At 41.3% G+C, this 14,469-nt stretch overlaps 1 protein-coding gene across 4 annotated transcripts in view; it reads left to right on the top strand.

Moving 5' to 3' along the window:
* Positions 1–14,064, top strand: part of kif5ab (kinesin family member 5A, b) — a 94,130-nt gene extending 80,066 nt beyond the window's left edge. Inside the window, exons 25-29 of one of the 4 annotated variants that reach the window (XM_033625967.2) lie at positions 3,362–3,632; positions 7,324–7,388; positions 10,773–10,800; positions 11,423–11,535; positions 13,915–14,064. In XM_033625967.2, the coding sequence (XP_033481858.1) occupies positions 3,362–3,632; positions 7,324–7,388; positions 10,773–10,800; positions 11,423–11,522 (464 nt within the window). In that variant the 3' untranslated portion in view covers positions 11,523–11,535; positions 13,915–14,064. The remainder of the gene's footprint in view (positions 1–3,361; positions 3,633–7,323; positions 7,389–10,772; positions 10,801–11,422; positions 11,536–13,914) is intronic. The other 3 variants (XM_033625968.2, XM_078169678.1, XM_078169677.1) reach the window with 3 other exon arrangements.
* The last annotated feature ends 405 nt before the right edge of the window (positions 14,065–14,469 follow it).

Below are 14,469 nucleotides of genomic sequence, written 5' to 3'. Positions count from 1 at the left end.
GTGACATAGAAATAATAGTTAGCATGTTAGCCGTTAGCCTAGATACAGCCATAGCGTCAGACCTGTTAAAACGTAAGTGAACGGGCATCCTTTCAAGTGCAAAGTTAGTCCACTAAACAAGCTTTTTCTCCACAAAGACCGCCTCATATCGTTAGGATAAATGTCAGAGAACATATAGAAAACGACATGTAAACGTGTTGTCTTACCTTACCGGGGTGCTGCCATGTTTGTTGTTTACCATTTAGCTAAGGCTGCAACCGGTCCCATTCCTTGCAACAGAGGTATTCCTCTTCTGTGGGCAATGGGGTACAGCATTCACAGGTAACGTTACACCACCAATCTCCAGAGCTAAAGCCTTCCAGCAGCCATTCCTCCCCTCTCGTCCTCGAAATTTCGAAACTGAAATTGAAATTGAAACTGAAATTTCCCTTTAATGATCAAATTCATGCCAGTGTTTTTCCTCTTAGTATGAATCCTAGATAGATAGATAGATAGATAGATAGATAGATACTTTATTAATCCCAAGGGATATTCTAGATGCTGCCGACGTGAGTGGCAGCCTCTCCAGTAGCTCTGTCTCTGAGATTAAAAACAGAGGGTAGAATAACAACAGATGTCTCAGTATTCTGTTAAGATTTATGTAGATGAAAACAAGAGCTACTGTAGAAATTAAACTTGTAAAATGTAAATCCTCCACCACTTTACAGCTGAGGTTGTAGGCTACACAATCTTATCTCTCTGGCCACACCAGTTCTTCTGCTTCTTACAGTATCTGATATTTGCCTTTTGCAGTCCAACATGAAAAAAAAATCATTTGGCATGGTGCGATTTCCTCACAGGCAACACTCATTGTTGGATTTGCATTATTTTTCATCTTTCCCCTTCCTTCCTCTTACCAGAACACCACATATTCATACACCTCCTGTTCATGCATGAGTGAGATGCGAGATTAGTTTTTTAGCATCAGTCTTGTTCCATTTTCAGGGACTGAAAGACCAGAGACTCTGGTTCACCACTGTGAAACACACAGATATGTTTGAGGACTGCTTGAAATTTTACGTGTATCGGTTCTTTGAAGTCCTTGAATAGCTGTGATGATTGGCTTGAATATTTTCTATATAAGGATTTACACAATGTGGTCTTCTTAGAGAAATACAGTTAATTAGAAAAGCTGTATAATCCATTTTGATCACCAAGACTTTCTTCATCACTGTGTCAATTGAAGATAATTGCATTCATGCATTTGAATTATGTGTGAAATAAATAAGAGGAGCATTTGCTGCCGTTATAAAATGAGCTATTGATTTCAGGGTTTTTTTTATATAAATGATTTTTATTTGAGGATTATACGACAGCGACTGAGAATAACTGATAAGGTGGTTTATGTTAAAGTCCGACTGAAATCGCATTTCGTCACCCTTTTTTGTTTTTTAATGTATTGTTAAGAGTTTTTATTATTAGAGGGAAGGAAAAGGGTTTCTGGCAAAATAAAAATGCTCCTTTTCCTCTCAGCTGGCTGGAGGGACATGTCGGTGTCTGTATTTGATTGACAGAGCTGGCTGGCTGCCAGAGTGTCAGTGTAACAGCGTAGTGAGCGAGAGACAAAGCACACACAGTTGTGCTGTAGCCTGCATGTCATGGGCAGACGGCATGTTGTTAGTGCTGCAGGACAAGACATGTGTTCATGTTTGTTTGTTAGATCAGAAGGAGGCTTTGGCAGGAAAGCTCGTGTTGTGTCGCAGGCTGATAGAACGGAGACTTTACTGCTTTCGGCAAGATTTGATTGGCTAATTCTGCCAAGTTAATGCAAAACTATTATGAAATCAAAAGATATAATTTCTTTCCTTTTTGGTTTCTGGTTTTGTCTCAAAGACGAGCACAGGACTGGTGAATCACAGAGCAGAAATGTACTGTATGCTGTAGTAGACCCCAAAAAAAGGCATCTTTCTTTTTACCGATGAATGTTTGACTGTCACAAACTGGTTCAGTGAATGTGAAAAGTAGGGAGTCCACACAGTAGATTTAATTAAAACAACCAGAATTTATTAAAATAAGATTGGATAATAATGGAGCATGTAGGTCGGCAAAGCCAGTAATGACAGCCATGTGTGGATGTGTGTTAGGTGTGCTGCAGAGGTGTTGAAGGTGCAAAACCAAAAAGCAATGATGCAGGGTGGACGTCTGCTGTAGGAAGGGAGCGAGTGAGTGAAAACATGAGTCAGCTTTTATAGCCTTGAAGGCACAGGTGAGCTTAATCAAGGCGATGACCCTCCCATGTCAGCCAAATGCCTGATGAGGTTGGCAGGAACATCCTCCAAGACAGTGAGAGGGGCGTCATTTCAGATTGTCTAAATACGCTGATGACGCGGCCCTAGTAGTGGCCTTGTATGGAACACAGACCCATTAGGTGAAGCTGCCTATGTGGCCCATATTAACAAACACAGTGTTGCATTTGCCAGCTTGAAATGAATGTGGCCAAGACAAAAATAATCATTTGCACAAAGCAAGATCTAAAAACAGAGCCACTTTCACTTGACAGCCAACAGTTGAAAAGGTGGAAATCTTTAAATACCTTAGTACACTTCTTGACTCTTGGGTAAGCTTCTCTGGAAATACAGAGTATATTTAAAAAGATGCTCACAGTGACTCTGTTTTCTTAGGAAACTTTGTGGCTTCGCTGTTAGTCAGCAGATTTTAGAACTTGTGTACAAAACTATGGTTGAGAATGTCTTAACTTTTCACTTTTGTGCCTGGTACGGTCCCTAAACTGTAGAACTAAGAATAAACTCTCCAGGATTGTGTCAGCGGTAAGCAAAATAGTTGGCAAACCCCAAAAGCCTTTGACCCAACTCTTTACAGACAGGATGAGAAGGGAAAGGAAAGCGAGGAGTATCCTGGCAGATTCAGCCAGTTTGAGCTCTTGAACTCTGGGCAGCACTATACAGTAGATCCCTCTGTCAAAAAAATGTAAAAAATATATTTGAGAAGTCCTTCATCCCAGGTGGCATCAGTATTCACAACAAAGTGACTGATTTAAGCCACAGACAGACATGATTTGTTTTGAATGACCTTGTCTATATGTTTGTTTTACTAACTGCTCATCTGCATGTTGTTGTTTGATGAGTCAAAGACAAATTTCCACCCTGGTGGAAAATAAAGATTCTTTTTTACCCTATTAAAGCATTTTAATTTCAGTTGGACTTTAATATATTCTCAGTATTCCAGTCCCATTAAAATGTATCAACCTGTGCTACAGATGACAGCGCAGCCTTATCCCCAGAGGGCTGTGTAAATGTGATGTTTTTGTCTTTTCTGGATGAATGGATCGATCAATACATCAATTCTGCTTTATCACGAACAGCCAAGCCTGTGCGTGCTGGCCACTATCCAGTGTGCTCTCCCACCAACCCGTTCTTCATCAGAGGCTACAGTGATCACCCTCTTCCCTTCTGCAAAGCCGATTTCCACAACAACAGCAACAACCAGCAACAGGCGGCTGCTTCCGATTCTCCCACAACACCAGGGAGTCCAGAGCCCAGACTACCAGAGGACAACTCCAACCATAACAGCCCCTCCAAACACCTCGACCCCCAAAGCAACGACTCACATGACAACGACGCTCAGGACAACATGTGAGTAAACACAGTTCCATGTGGTAGAATGTGCCATTTATCATCATGGAGGTGATTATCATTGCCAAAAACTTTGAACAAAATGGACTCTCTTAACTGCAGGTCAACTTAGCTTTTTGTGGTGCTTTCAACCACATTCCACTTTTTCTTTTTTGGCTTATGCTTTTATTTGACATGACAGTTGAAAGGGGGAGAGAGGACATGACTTGCAGCAAAGTTTGGTGGTGGAGACGACAAAGAGAATGAGTCTCCTTTTGAGTATGGAGGTAAAAGCAAGGACTTGTTGTGCAGTCTTGGGCATAGTGGGCACAGAGGAGATTCTGAAGAGGGCAGTGAGGGGGTTAAGGTTCACTGTTTTACCCAGTACATCGCTAATTGTCTCAAATATAGCTGCCCAAACCTCAGGAACATGTGTACATTGTCAACAGGTGAACTTTTACACTTGTTGCAAGAATCAGTCCTGTCCGGGTATATTTTGGCCAGCCATGCATTGAAAAGGGATATATCTTTATCTTGAAAATAGTGGGATGACAAACGTTTCCTAAAGTTACAGCCTCTAAGATCTCTGTTTCGTTCTCTGTTTCTTGGCAACGACGGCGATAAACAGTAATTGCAGAGAGTTTGTCTGTTGAAATGAAGCTGGTGAATTTTATTTATATCAGCTGGTTTTATGAGACCTGCAGCTGGCGAGCTGAAAGGTGGTGTGCGTGCGTGTGTGTGTGTGTGTTTGGTGTTTGTCAGAGCAGATTAAATGACTGTGCTGATTGTGATTTTTGCGGGAATGTCGTCACAGACACCCAGTTTGTCATCTAAATATAAATATATCGCAAGGAACCTCTGTCTGTCTGTCCGTGTGCCCTTTGCATATCATGAGAACCGTTCATCCAATCTACTTCACACTTGGCACTTCTGGGAACCCAAGGATGTGCCATTTTGAATTTGATGCAATTTCGACGGGTGACACGGTCAATATTAATAAACCTTGAATAAACAGCACTCTGTGACTCTGTGCAGTGGCAGGGGTGGGACCTCAGGGTTCTGCGGAAAGGAGACTGTGAGTTAAGCATGACATGTCTCACCATGTATATCTCAGCATATCTGACTGCAAGTAGCTTCTTGGTGGCATATTAACTTATAACCAGGGAGGAAAGAAGACCTGTACGGTCCAGTGCTCAGTACTGCAAAAAGATTCAGAGCCGGTGCACAGTACCGAGAAGAGGGGTCAGCTGCCGCCTAAAGCAGTTTGTTGCAGTTGGAAAAATATTCACGGAGTTGAACTTCCTGGATCAATAGCTTATAAGCAAAATGTTATAAAAAATGTAATGCATGTTTTCAGGGATGCATAAAGCATTGGGCAGGAGGAGAATAATAAGAAGGGATAAAGGAAGGCACACTTAAATTGACTTAACATCTGTTTAAGATGGAGCTTTCAATTCTAATATAATGCTGGATAGTTTAATAAATAATAAAACATCATCTCGTGATTGTTAAATGTTGTACGTAAAATCTGAATTTGCAGTGTAATCAGTAACAAGTCTCCGTCAGGTAAATGTAATAGAATAATGTTTTCTTCTGAGGTAGAAGTAGAAGTCCACAGAACGTAAGTAGTATACCATTGATTGCATTTTGTAAAGTGTTTTGGCTGCCTTTTGTATGTCATTTTGGGGTACAGTGAGTAAGAATAGCAACATAATTCAATTGTTATATCTCAACACCATAATGAATCTATAGCTGTTTGTGTCCAGGTGTGTTTCTCTAGACCTAAAGAAGCACAGTGTTGAGTGTGAAGCTGCTTGGATGAGTGGTTCCCGAGAAAGCTGCAAGCAGCAATACCACAGGCCAAGCAATTATAGTTTCTCTTCTGAACAGGCAGGTTTAGAATGGGTGCTGCAGTTGTACTGCAAATGCAAGGGCTTTCATCAGTGGGCCACTGTGTTACAGTACCTCATTTGGTGATAGATTGTGATTTAAAGGACCTTTTTTATAAATGTAAATCTTCTTTACTTTAATTCAACATCCACTCAGTATTGTTTCACAGTGCTTTCCAACACATCTCAGTTTCTTGACCTTTGGAAGAGTAATTTGGCAAAATGTTTTTGACTCAAGGTCCACTTACTAGCTCTTTTCTGTGCTGTGAACTGCATCTCAAATTTTCAGGCTGTACATAATAGTTTGACACATTATTCTTGTATCACGGTCCAGTGTTTTTTCAGATGCCTTTAGCCACATCTCACTTTGTTTACCTTGGAATATAATACTCTGAAGCCCCTTTCCTGCTGCACAAAAACCCATTTTGTGTGTAATGGGAAAGGTTACAATCGCCATTGACACCTGGGTCAAATGACTCTGCAGTAGGCATGGGCTCTGGCTCTGATTGGTAGTGATTGAAATACAATACCTGAGTGAGCACACTAATTTAAGCCCCTTTGCCAGCGAGATCCAATGAGGTGTCACCACAAAATACTGTCTGCTAAGTCCAAGCAGCTCTCAAACATTGTGACCCTGCACTAAGCCCCGCCCCTTTATGATGGTCCAACAGGCTTTCAGAGTAAGCACAGAGCCCACACTGTAACTGACTGCGCTCCCTGAAAACATATGATATGAAACAGTGATTCCAGAGAGAAGCAGACAGAGGGGTCTACAGTCTGTGTTTGAAGGATATATCCAGGATGTCAAACTGACTCAGCAGCAACAACAGGCTAAAAAGACAAAGATAGTTAGAAGCTAAAGCCGAACTATAGGCTACAGATCACAGTGTAAAAGTGAACCACCACATCACTGCTGATCGCCACACAAGACAATGAATATAAAGGGAAACTTTGCTGATATTGAACCAGCTGTGTGGCATCACAGTGTGTGCAGATGAGCAGTGTTTGGCTTCCCCTGTGCTGTCAGACCTCTGCTGCAAGCTAGCTAGCTAACCCTACACTTTTCAGGGTCTGATTTTGGTTTTGGAACAGGGAAGAAACGCATATCTTTTTCCAACCTCTCCAGGTAACGAGTATCATTAATACACAATACACTGCAGCAAGTTTGGAATAGAGACTGGATAATTAAGAGATATAAAAAAGAAGAAACCAACATACCATTTTCACTGGCCTCCATGCTGCTTTCTACTGTTTACTAACCCTGTTTTCCAGCCTGTCCATGACGCCGAACGTGACACACCAGAAAAAAACAAAACAAAAAGGCATACTCATCTACTACAGAGCCATGCACATGGTTCTGGTCTACTTGCAATGTGAAGGTAGTACAAAGCAGGCTCCCGGAAAAGCTGCTCAGCCTTGCAGCCAATCTTTCCCAGTGGCCACTCGCAGTATTGCAGCAAAAAATCCCTGTTTTCCAGAGCATTCAATCGCAGTGCAGTTGTTCGTGTAAAGTTAATTTATCTCTTACTAAAACTCATTCACAGTATCTGTAAATAATTTATGTGCCTAATTATAGCATACCGCTTTGAAACAATACAGCTTTCATAGTTTATTGTTTTTGTACAACACAAGCCTTCAGTTTTAATCTGTTTTGACATTGATTGATTATTGAGAGGCTGAGTGAGCACTTGGGTACGCTTACTTTTCAATTTTTTACTCCTGTTTCATTAAACTCAAAGACCATATCGATCAAGGGATCGATTTTGTGAAACACAAATCCCGCAGTTACATTTACATAAACATTTCTGTCTCCTTGTTTTCAGGCCTCCAGCTGAACCGCCGAGCCAAACAGACAAGAGCACCGCAGAGATGCTTGATTCAGAAAATGGTGAGCCCTGTTCACATGACGCCTCTTAGAATTATGGGTAATGTTATGATCAAGATCAGCGGGGGTAAATTCACCTCTTATTATGACCTCTTATATTTTAGTGGTTGCCATTATGCTATCATACCAGTCATTATGTCTGAATGCTGTTTTATATACTCATACGCAGTGGCGGCTGTTAAACCAGTTTACAGTGATTGCCCTGCCGCTATGATAACAATTCAGCCCGCTGTTCCTTTTTTTGGTCTGCTTTCATCTCCTTGTAATGGGCTCGGAGTCAGCAGTCATAAGTGTAATCGAGAGCCATTGGTGGGTTTCAGCACAGGTCAACAGTCTTTGGATAAAATTTCCATATATTTATGGGATACAGGCTCATTTTTAAAAACACATTAAAGAAACTATCTTAGTTTATTACAGGTTACTGCTGCTGAGGCCTCTCTGCATCTTCATGTTAGTGTGTGAGTGTGTGTTTGTGTCTGCTCTCATCAGCAGACTCCAGGGGAGATAGATTAGGCTTGCAGTGTCATTACTCAGCCAGACAGATAGCCAGCCAGACAGGCTGAGTGCCCACCTCAGCCTCTGACCCAGTGATGACAGCTGTAGAGTTGTGTAACAACACCACACCTCTTCGATTCTCCAGGAATATCAATAAAAGTCAGAAACTGGGTTTAGAGCCAATATATCAATCAGCCGCAACGGCACCTGCCTTCTGTTAAATACAGATAACCGTGATGTTATCCAGTGAACCCTTACCAGGATTTAGTTTTTGGTTCACATGGTGCTGTTTGAGGGGTTTTCATCACTGCCAAAAAGAATATTCTGGAAATAACTCTGATATTTATCTCTTCTTAGCATAAAAGATACTCAACACTGGCAGCTGTTCAGATGCAATGAATCAAGAGATTGTAAATATTTGCACTGTTTAAGGTGTAATTAGTGTGCAGCTTTTTTTAAATGTGTTTTATTTTGTTTTCCATATTTTATTTAGTACATTTAAAATGGACATATGGCGTTTTTGGAATGAAAGTGCTTGTACACTGTAATGTATTCTGAAGTCAAACTCTGAGCGAAATTTCCTTCTGGTCCCTACCTGGTAATGTTCACTCTGTGCTATAATTCTACTCAGTGTCATGAATTTCAATAAGAGCTTATGGGGAAGTATAAAACTTGAAGCCAAATCGCTCTGCAAGGCCTTTACTTCAAATTTACCTTACCTTTTTTTCTGTATTTTGAGTTGGTTGAGGTGTAGCCTTGACACTTCCTGTTAGGATAAGATTTTTATTAACTGTCAGACCTTATTTTTTTCACAGAGATTATATTAAGCAGCTTTATAATCCAGTCAAGCATGAGGCTCCTTGATAATAGCCAACTCATCAAATTGAAGCACACAAATTAAGTCATCTTTCCTCCATGAATGACAATGAGTGCACACAGACTTCTCAGTTTGTGATTGAGAAACGCCTTCCATGTCTGGGTATCAGCATGTTGTGTCACATAAAAAGCCAGGGAAATATTTCGTGAGATTAATCCCTGTCAGGGTATTTCATGGAAAGCACAGGCCTTTAAGGGTCGTACTTCTACAGAAGCTGCTATGAACTGGAGGATTTTTGACATTTGCCATTAAACACCTGTTTAATGGAGATAATCCACAAAGTGTTTTATTTATTTTTTTAACTGAGAGTAAAAGACTTGTTGAGAAAAAATATATATTTTTCAAGAATGTCTTGGCCAAGACAGGCAGCAGCACAAATAAGACAGGTGCACACATAACATCAGCATACTTTAACACCCTTTTTTCCAGTTTACTACAGATTTTAGGAACAGTTAGCAAGAATAAGTCTTGGGAGTGAAGACAACGACTTCCCATACTTTTTTAAAGGATGTAGATCTGTAGGTTAGAAGGTAGCTGAACAGAAACAGGCTTGTAATGTAACAATGATCCAGGAACTACAAATAGAGCCATTATAAACCGTGGTGCCCCCAAGGAGAGGGAGCACTCTGATACACTTGCTGGCCCCCCTACTTCACCCCTGGTGAAAGTAATTGGAGGCCAACATTAATGTCTGTGGCCGTGACATGCTCAGTTTTAAGCTAGCACAAAGGTAGTGGTATCTTGTGAAACTGGACAACCTAAGGCATAAATTGGTACCAACCATGCTGGCGTAGCCTGTTAGAAAGAGGGGCTAAATAAAGCTCCAAAGTAAGGCTAAATTTTGTCCAGATAACACCTGTCATGGCCATTTTCAAAGGGGTCCCTTAAACTCTCACCTCAGGATATCTGAAAATTGGTTCTGTGGATACCCACAAGTCTCCCCTTAACTTGAGATGGCTTGTTCCCAGCTAATGTCTTGTTCTTAAAGTCAATGTACACCCTCAGATTATAGCTGGACATTTGTCTTTTTAAGAAAAAGGACAACCAGCCTATTTGAGAAACAATGAATCCCCTAACACATTTATATAACATATTAAACCAGGATTGCCGCGGAACTCAAAGTGTTAACTGTACCAGTATTAGTCCATGCATATCAGATAATTAGTAACAATAACTGTAAAATAATAAGCCAAAGAACACCAGTATACATCTTAACAGCATAACAGAATTCCTGAAATTCAGTTATACTGTAGCTTTTGGTTTTGGTGAACCAAAATTTCTGGGGCCACCACTGATCATAAAGTTGCATTTTTTTCCACACACAAGTGCTGCTCTGTGGTCCACTGTCAGTCCACTTGCAAGTACAGTTTTATACAATGATTGAATCTCTCTGGGTGGGGAACTTTCTCGTAAAACTTGTGGCACTTTGTCATTGTTATTATTAGTTGTACTAGTAGCACCGTAATAGTGTCACCATCAGAGGAATGACAGAATTTGGCTGTTTGTTCAAACAGTGTAAAATGACTCATGTTTACATTTTCCTGGCAAGTGAGCTCCGGTAGTCATGCAAATAAAAACCTCTCCAGAATAACAACAACATTGGTCATTTGTTCAAACAGCGTGAAATTGATGTCCATGTTTAGTGGCATATGTTCTCCTACTGCTGAGAAGAGGAGTAGGTGGTGGATTGTTTCAATGATGCGAAGACTCTAGTTGGATAAACTTCTAAAATGTGCTGTTTCTGTGTCCTCACCTAGCTGATTGGGTCGAAAGATCAGTAAAATGAACATATGGTTCATTTTGAAATGCACTGACAAACACTCTACTCAGTCATTTGTGTATGAGGACATTATGCAGCTGCTTGTTCCAAAGTCATCTATCTCCAATGGCTTTGGGCTGTTCCAATTAAAACCCTTGTGTGTCTGTGACAAACCCACTTTTTCCCTAATTTACACACCACCAACCCTCTCACCGTGCACCTGCCTGCCTCCTCATGCACCTCTTTCTGTCCACAGGAAACACCACAGATATCAATGACAACAGGTAAGACTGCTGCACCCTCTTTGACTGCTGCACAACACCCTCTGCTATCTGTTACTGCAGACTTTTATGTTGTCACTGTCGAGCAGAAACCTCAATAATGTAACTTAAGAAGCATTTTGTAGAAGCTATTAAATATTGGGGTTCATTTTGGACCTTCTATGGTGGGCCAACAACAGTTCAGCCTCAAGTGAAGGTCCTGAAATATTTTCTTTTAACTGGACATAATAAGCTGTCAGTGTCAGAACTCATAGGGCAGCTTGAAGTAACTAACAGAATATCTCCAGCATGTTTGATAATGGCCATTTATGAGCAAAGAACGTGTTTAAGTACGGCACTACCACATTCACTTTGCATGCACTAGCTAATCCCCCCCTGTGCTTTAAGACCAATTACTATAACATCATTGATGTGCTTCCCTCACTGCTTTGTCTCTCTGCTCCGTCGCTGCCCCCTTGTTGCTGTCACCGCTACTGCTACTCCTCCTCCTCCTGCTCCTGCTCCTCCTGCTACTGGTACTGCTGCTGCTGCGGATGATGCTGCTGCTGCTGCTGCTGCTGATGAACTTGGTGATGGTGATGGCGATGGTGCTGCGGTTGCCTGTGATTCTGGTGTGTTTGGGTAGCATGTGTCTGAATGTGAATTCTGTGTCCAGAAATGATGTCTGCGACAATCAGGACCCAGCCAAACTCTACAGCCTGCAGCCCGAGGCCTCAGCTAGCTAATAGTCATGAGCAGGTAAGTACACAGAAGAACAGAGTAGCTCTTCATTTTATGCGCTACAGAACACACGTTCATGAATCAGTGAGTCGTTAAAAATCTCAAGATTAACCAAACAACCAATTAACAGTTAAGATGTACTCCACAGAGTCAGTTCAGAATAGTTTTGACATACTGTAGCATCGGAAAAATCCACCTGATCTGCTAGCATTACACGTCACAGCCTGGCTCTAAGACTAAAAAACTGGAGACACACATATTGACTAACAAATACAGTGATTTATTAACCAAAATAATAACCACCGATAGGGAATCTGTGAAGTCAGAAGCAGGGTGTGAATAAGTGAAAAATATGGTGTGCTGTAAAAACAAGAAAAAGACTCCAAAAGGCACAAAGCAAAGATGTGTGGAGAACTGCCAGCCCAGACTGGCTGTTTATGGGGGCACACCGGGCCCAGGTTTGTTCCGTGCTGCTGATAACAATCAGGTCTGCAGCCCTGAAAAGAGAAAGCACAGCAGCAAAGCCGCTAAGCAGAGGAACTGTCAGGTGCACTATAGAAAACATAAAGAATAGGCGCCGTCTTTAAAAACCAGGAGCCTTGACGCTGCATGCACGGCTTTCCTCCTTTAATTGCTCCGTTTGAGTTGTTTCAACTGAACTTACGGACTTGCGTGCATAATAACCAAATGGTGAGGGGGAGTTGAGTTAAATGTTGTGACTTTGAGACAACTAAAGTGAATGTCATAAAACAATGAATATGATGCTGAGCTTCAATGCTACATACGTCTGCTTTTACAGTCTTAAAAAACACATTTGCATAATTTATATTCCTGTTTATGTCACTGCTTACACCAGCGGTTCTCAAACATTTTCAACAATAATTTGGAAAGCAACAAAGACAAAAGATCCATGTTGGATTTTTAGCAAGTAAAGATCAGCATGATAGCAGCAGCAAACTCTTATTTATTTATTTTCCCTAATCATATTCATTCAACTCCCCTGGTCATCCACGCCCCATCTGCAGCGTCTCCTTTCCCCCACAGTTTGAGAACTACTGGGTTACACAAAGATTGCTAATGATGGCAACTTCAAATCACACACATAATAGGCCTTTTTCACAGCACATATTTTGACATGCCATAGTAGGGGAAGCACAGGTGTATTCTAAAACATTATTCATAGCTTCATTCCACTTAGGGGAGACCTGGTATTGTGCATGTGGGCTTGCTTGAATAGCTTTCTGGGGCAATTAATTGGAGCTGAGCCATTGTTAATGTTATAAATTTTAACCTGTGCTTTTCATTCCATGACAAGTTAAAATGTCTGCTGTGAAAAAAGGTCTATTGTTGCTTTACAAATTGCAGATACATTTGTGAGTTTGACAGAGCTCCCTTGCATGCTAATGCGTGGTTTGCAGCAAGCCTTTGTTTTGATTATTGAAACACAAAATGAAATGGAACCTTTTGTTCCTATGGATATATTGGGTTTGGAGCAGACTCTGCCATGTGAAACATCACCATGACTTTCGAGGTTATTGGGTCTCGGCCCTCAGGTGCAGTGCGGAGTCTACAGCAGGAGCCTTGTCAGCTGCCAGGGTGAAGGGAGGTTTTTTTTTTTGTTTTTTTTTTTTGGGCTCTCATACTAAAAATACCAACACTCACTGAGTACACTGCGAGACACTTTGCACTGAAATACCCACCAAACAGCATCTGTCTCGGATCAGCACTCTCTTTTGAATTACTTCCTAAATCCCACCCGAGGGTTAAAGATTATACAGTGTTATAAAAATATTTCTCTGGGGAGGACCCATATGGGAAAGGGGAATTAAATTATCACTGCATCTGGGTTTTTGCTTCGTGCCACTACTTTTGCTGTCACGGGCTTCATTCAGTTTTCCTTTTTCATGTGTTCAAGTTCATATTATTCAGCACACCCTCACAGGAACAACAGAAGGTATCGGCTTGAATTAGATACTTAGAAAATTTAATTTAATTCTTACCATAATATTTTCTACTTTCCGACTAGTAATGTGCTGACACTTTGTCTAACACTCAACCTGTAGACTGAAGACTGCTTTGTAAGTGTTACATGGTGAAATATAGCTCCATAAGCTGACATGAAGTTCTCTGCAGAGCAAGTTTATCACAGTGCTGGTGGATTTTACATCCTATGAAGTCTAAATATGGCCCCAGAGTGCTCCATGCAGTTCCCAAACACAACTCGCTCCCAGTGAAGACACCAGAAATAAAATGATTCGAGACGTGTTCCTTCTGGCAATGTTAGCATGACTCACTGGCTGCTGTCTCGCTCTCGCTGTTTCTCTCAAATGTATCTGACTGTTGCTCTTACTTTCTGTTTCTCTCTCTCTCTCTCTCTCTCTCTCTCTCTCTCTCCAGGCAGACGTTTTTTCTGAGGCCTCCTCTGTAAATCTGCATGCAGCTGATCACTGTCCACTCAGCCTCCCCCTCCCCTCTCACTCTCACCTGCTGTAAACAGACCTCTTTCTCCCTTCTCTCCTTCCCCTTGCTTGCTCCTCTTTAGTCCCTTCTCCTTCCTGTGTACAATGATGTGGGGTGTGTGTGGGTATCTATACGATCCATGGCAAGCACTGCATCTCAAATGCCCGACTTGGCAGCTTACACCCATACTGCTACACACTCTTCCCCCATGAAAACAAAGGGACCACAAATAGAAAGGTGGGGAAGAAGGTGCAGTGTTGAAGGTAACCACTAGGGTGTGCTGTTTGTCTCAGTGAGGGCATCACAGTGGACATAATGTCAGTGCGTTCAACAGTAAGATGAGGGTAGTCTTTATCATTATTATTATTATTAATAATAAACATACATATGGACTGGAAAACTCCAAGTTAAACAACATAAAAACAGAGTGAACTAAGTACTAGTATTTATGTTTTTGACTGCATGTTGATTTTTGATGTTGGTCTTCAGCTT

This window comes from Epinephelus lanceolatus, chromosome 1, assembly GCF_041903045.1.
Source record: "Epinephelus lanceolatus isolate andai-2023 chromosome 1, ASM4190304v1, whole genome shotgun sequence".
Taxonomy (NCBI): domain Eukaryota; kingdom Metazoa; phylum Chordata; class Actinopteri; order Perciformes; family Serranidae; genus Epinephelus; species Epinephelus lanceolatus.
Note: the sequence above shows the minus strand (reverse complement) of the source record. Positions and strands in the feature narration are given on the sequence as shown.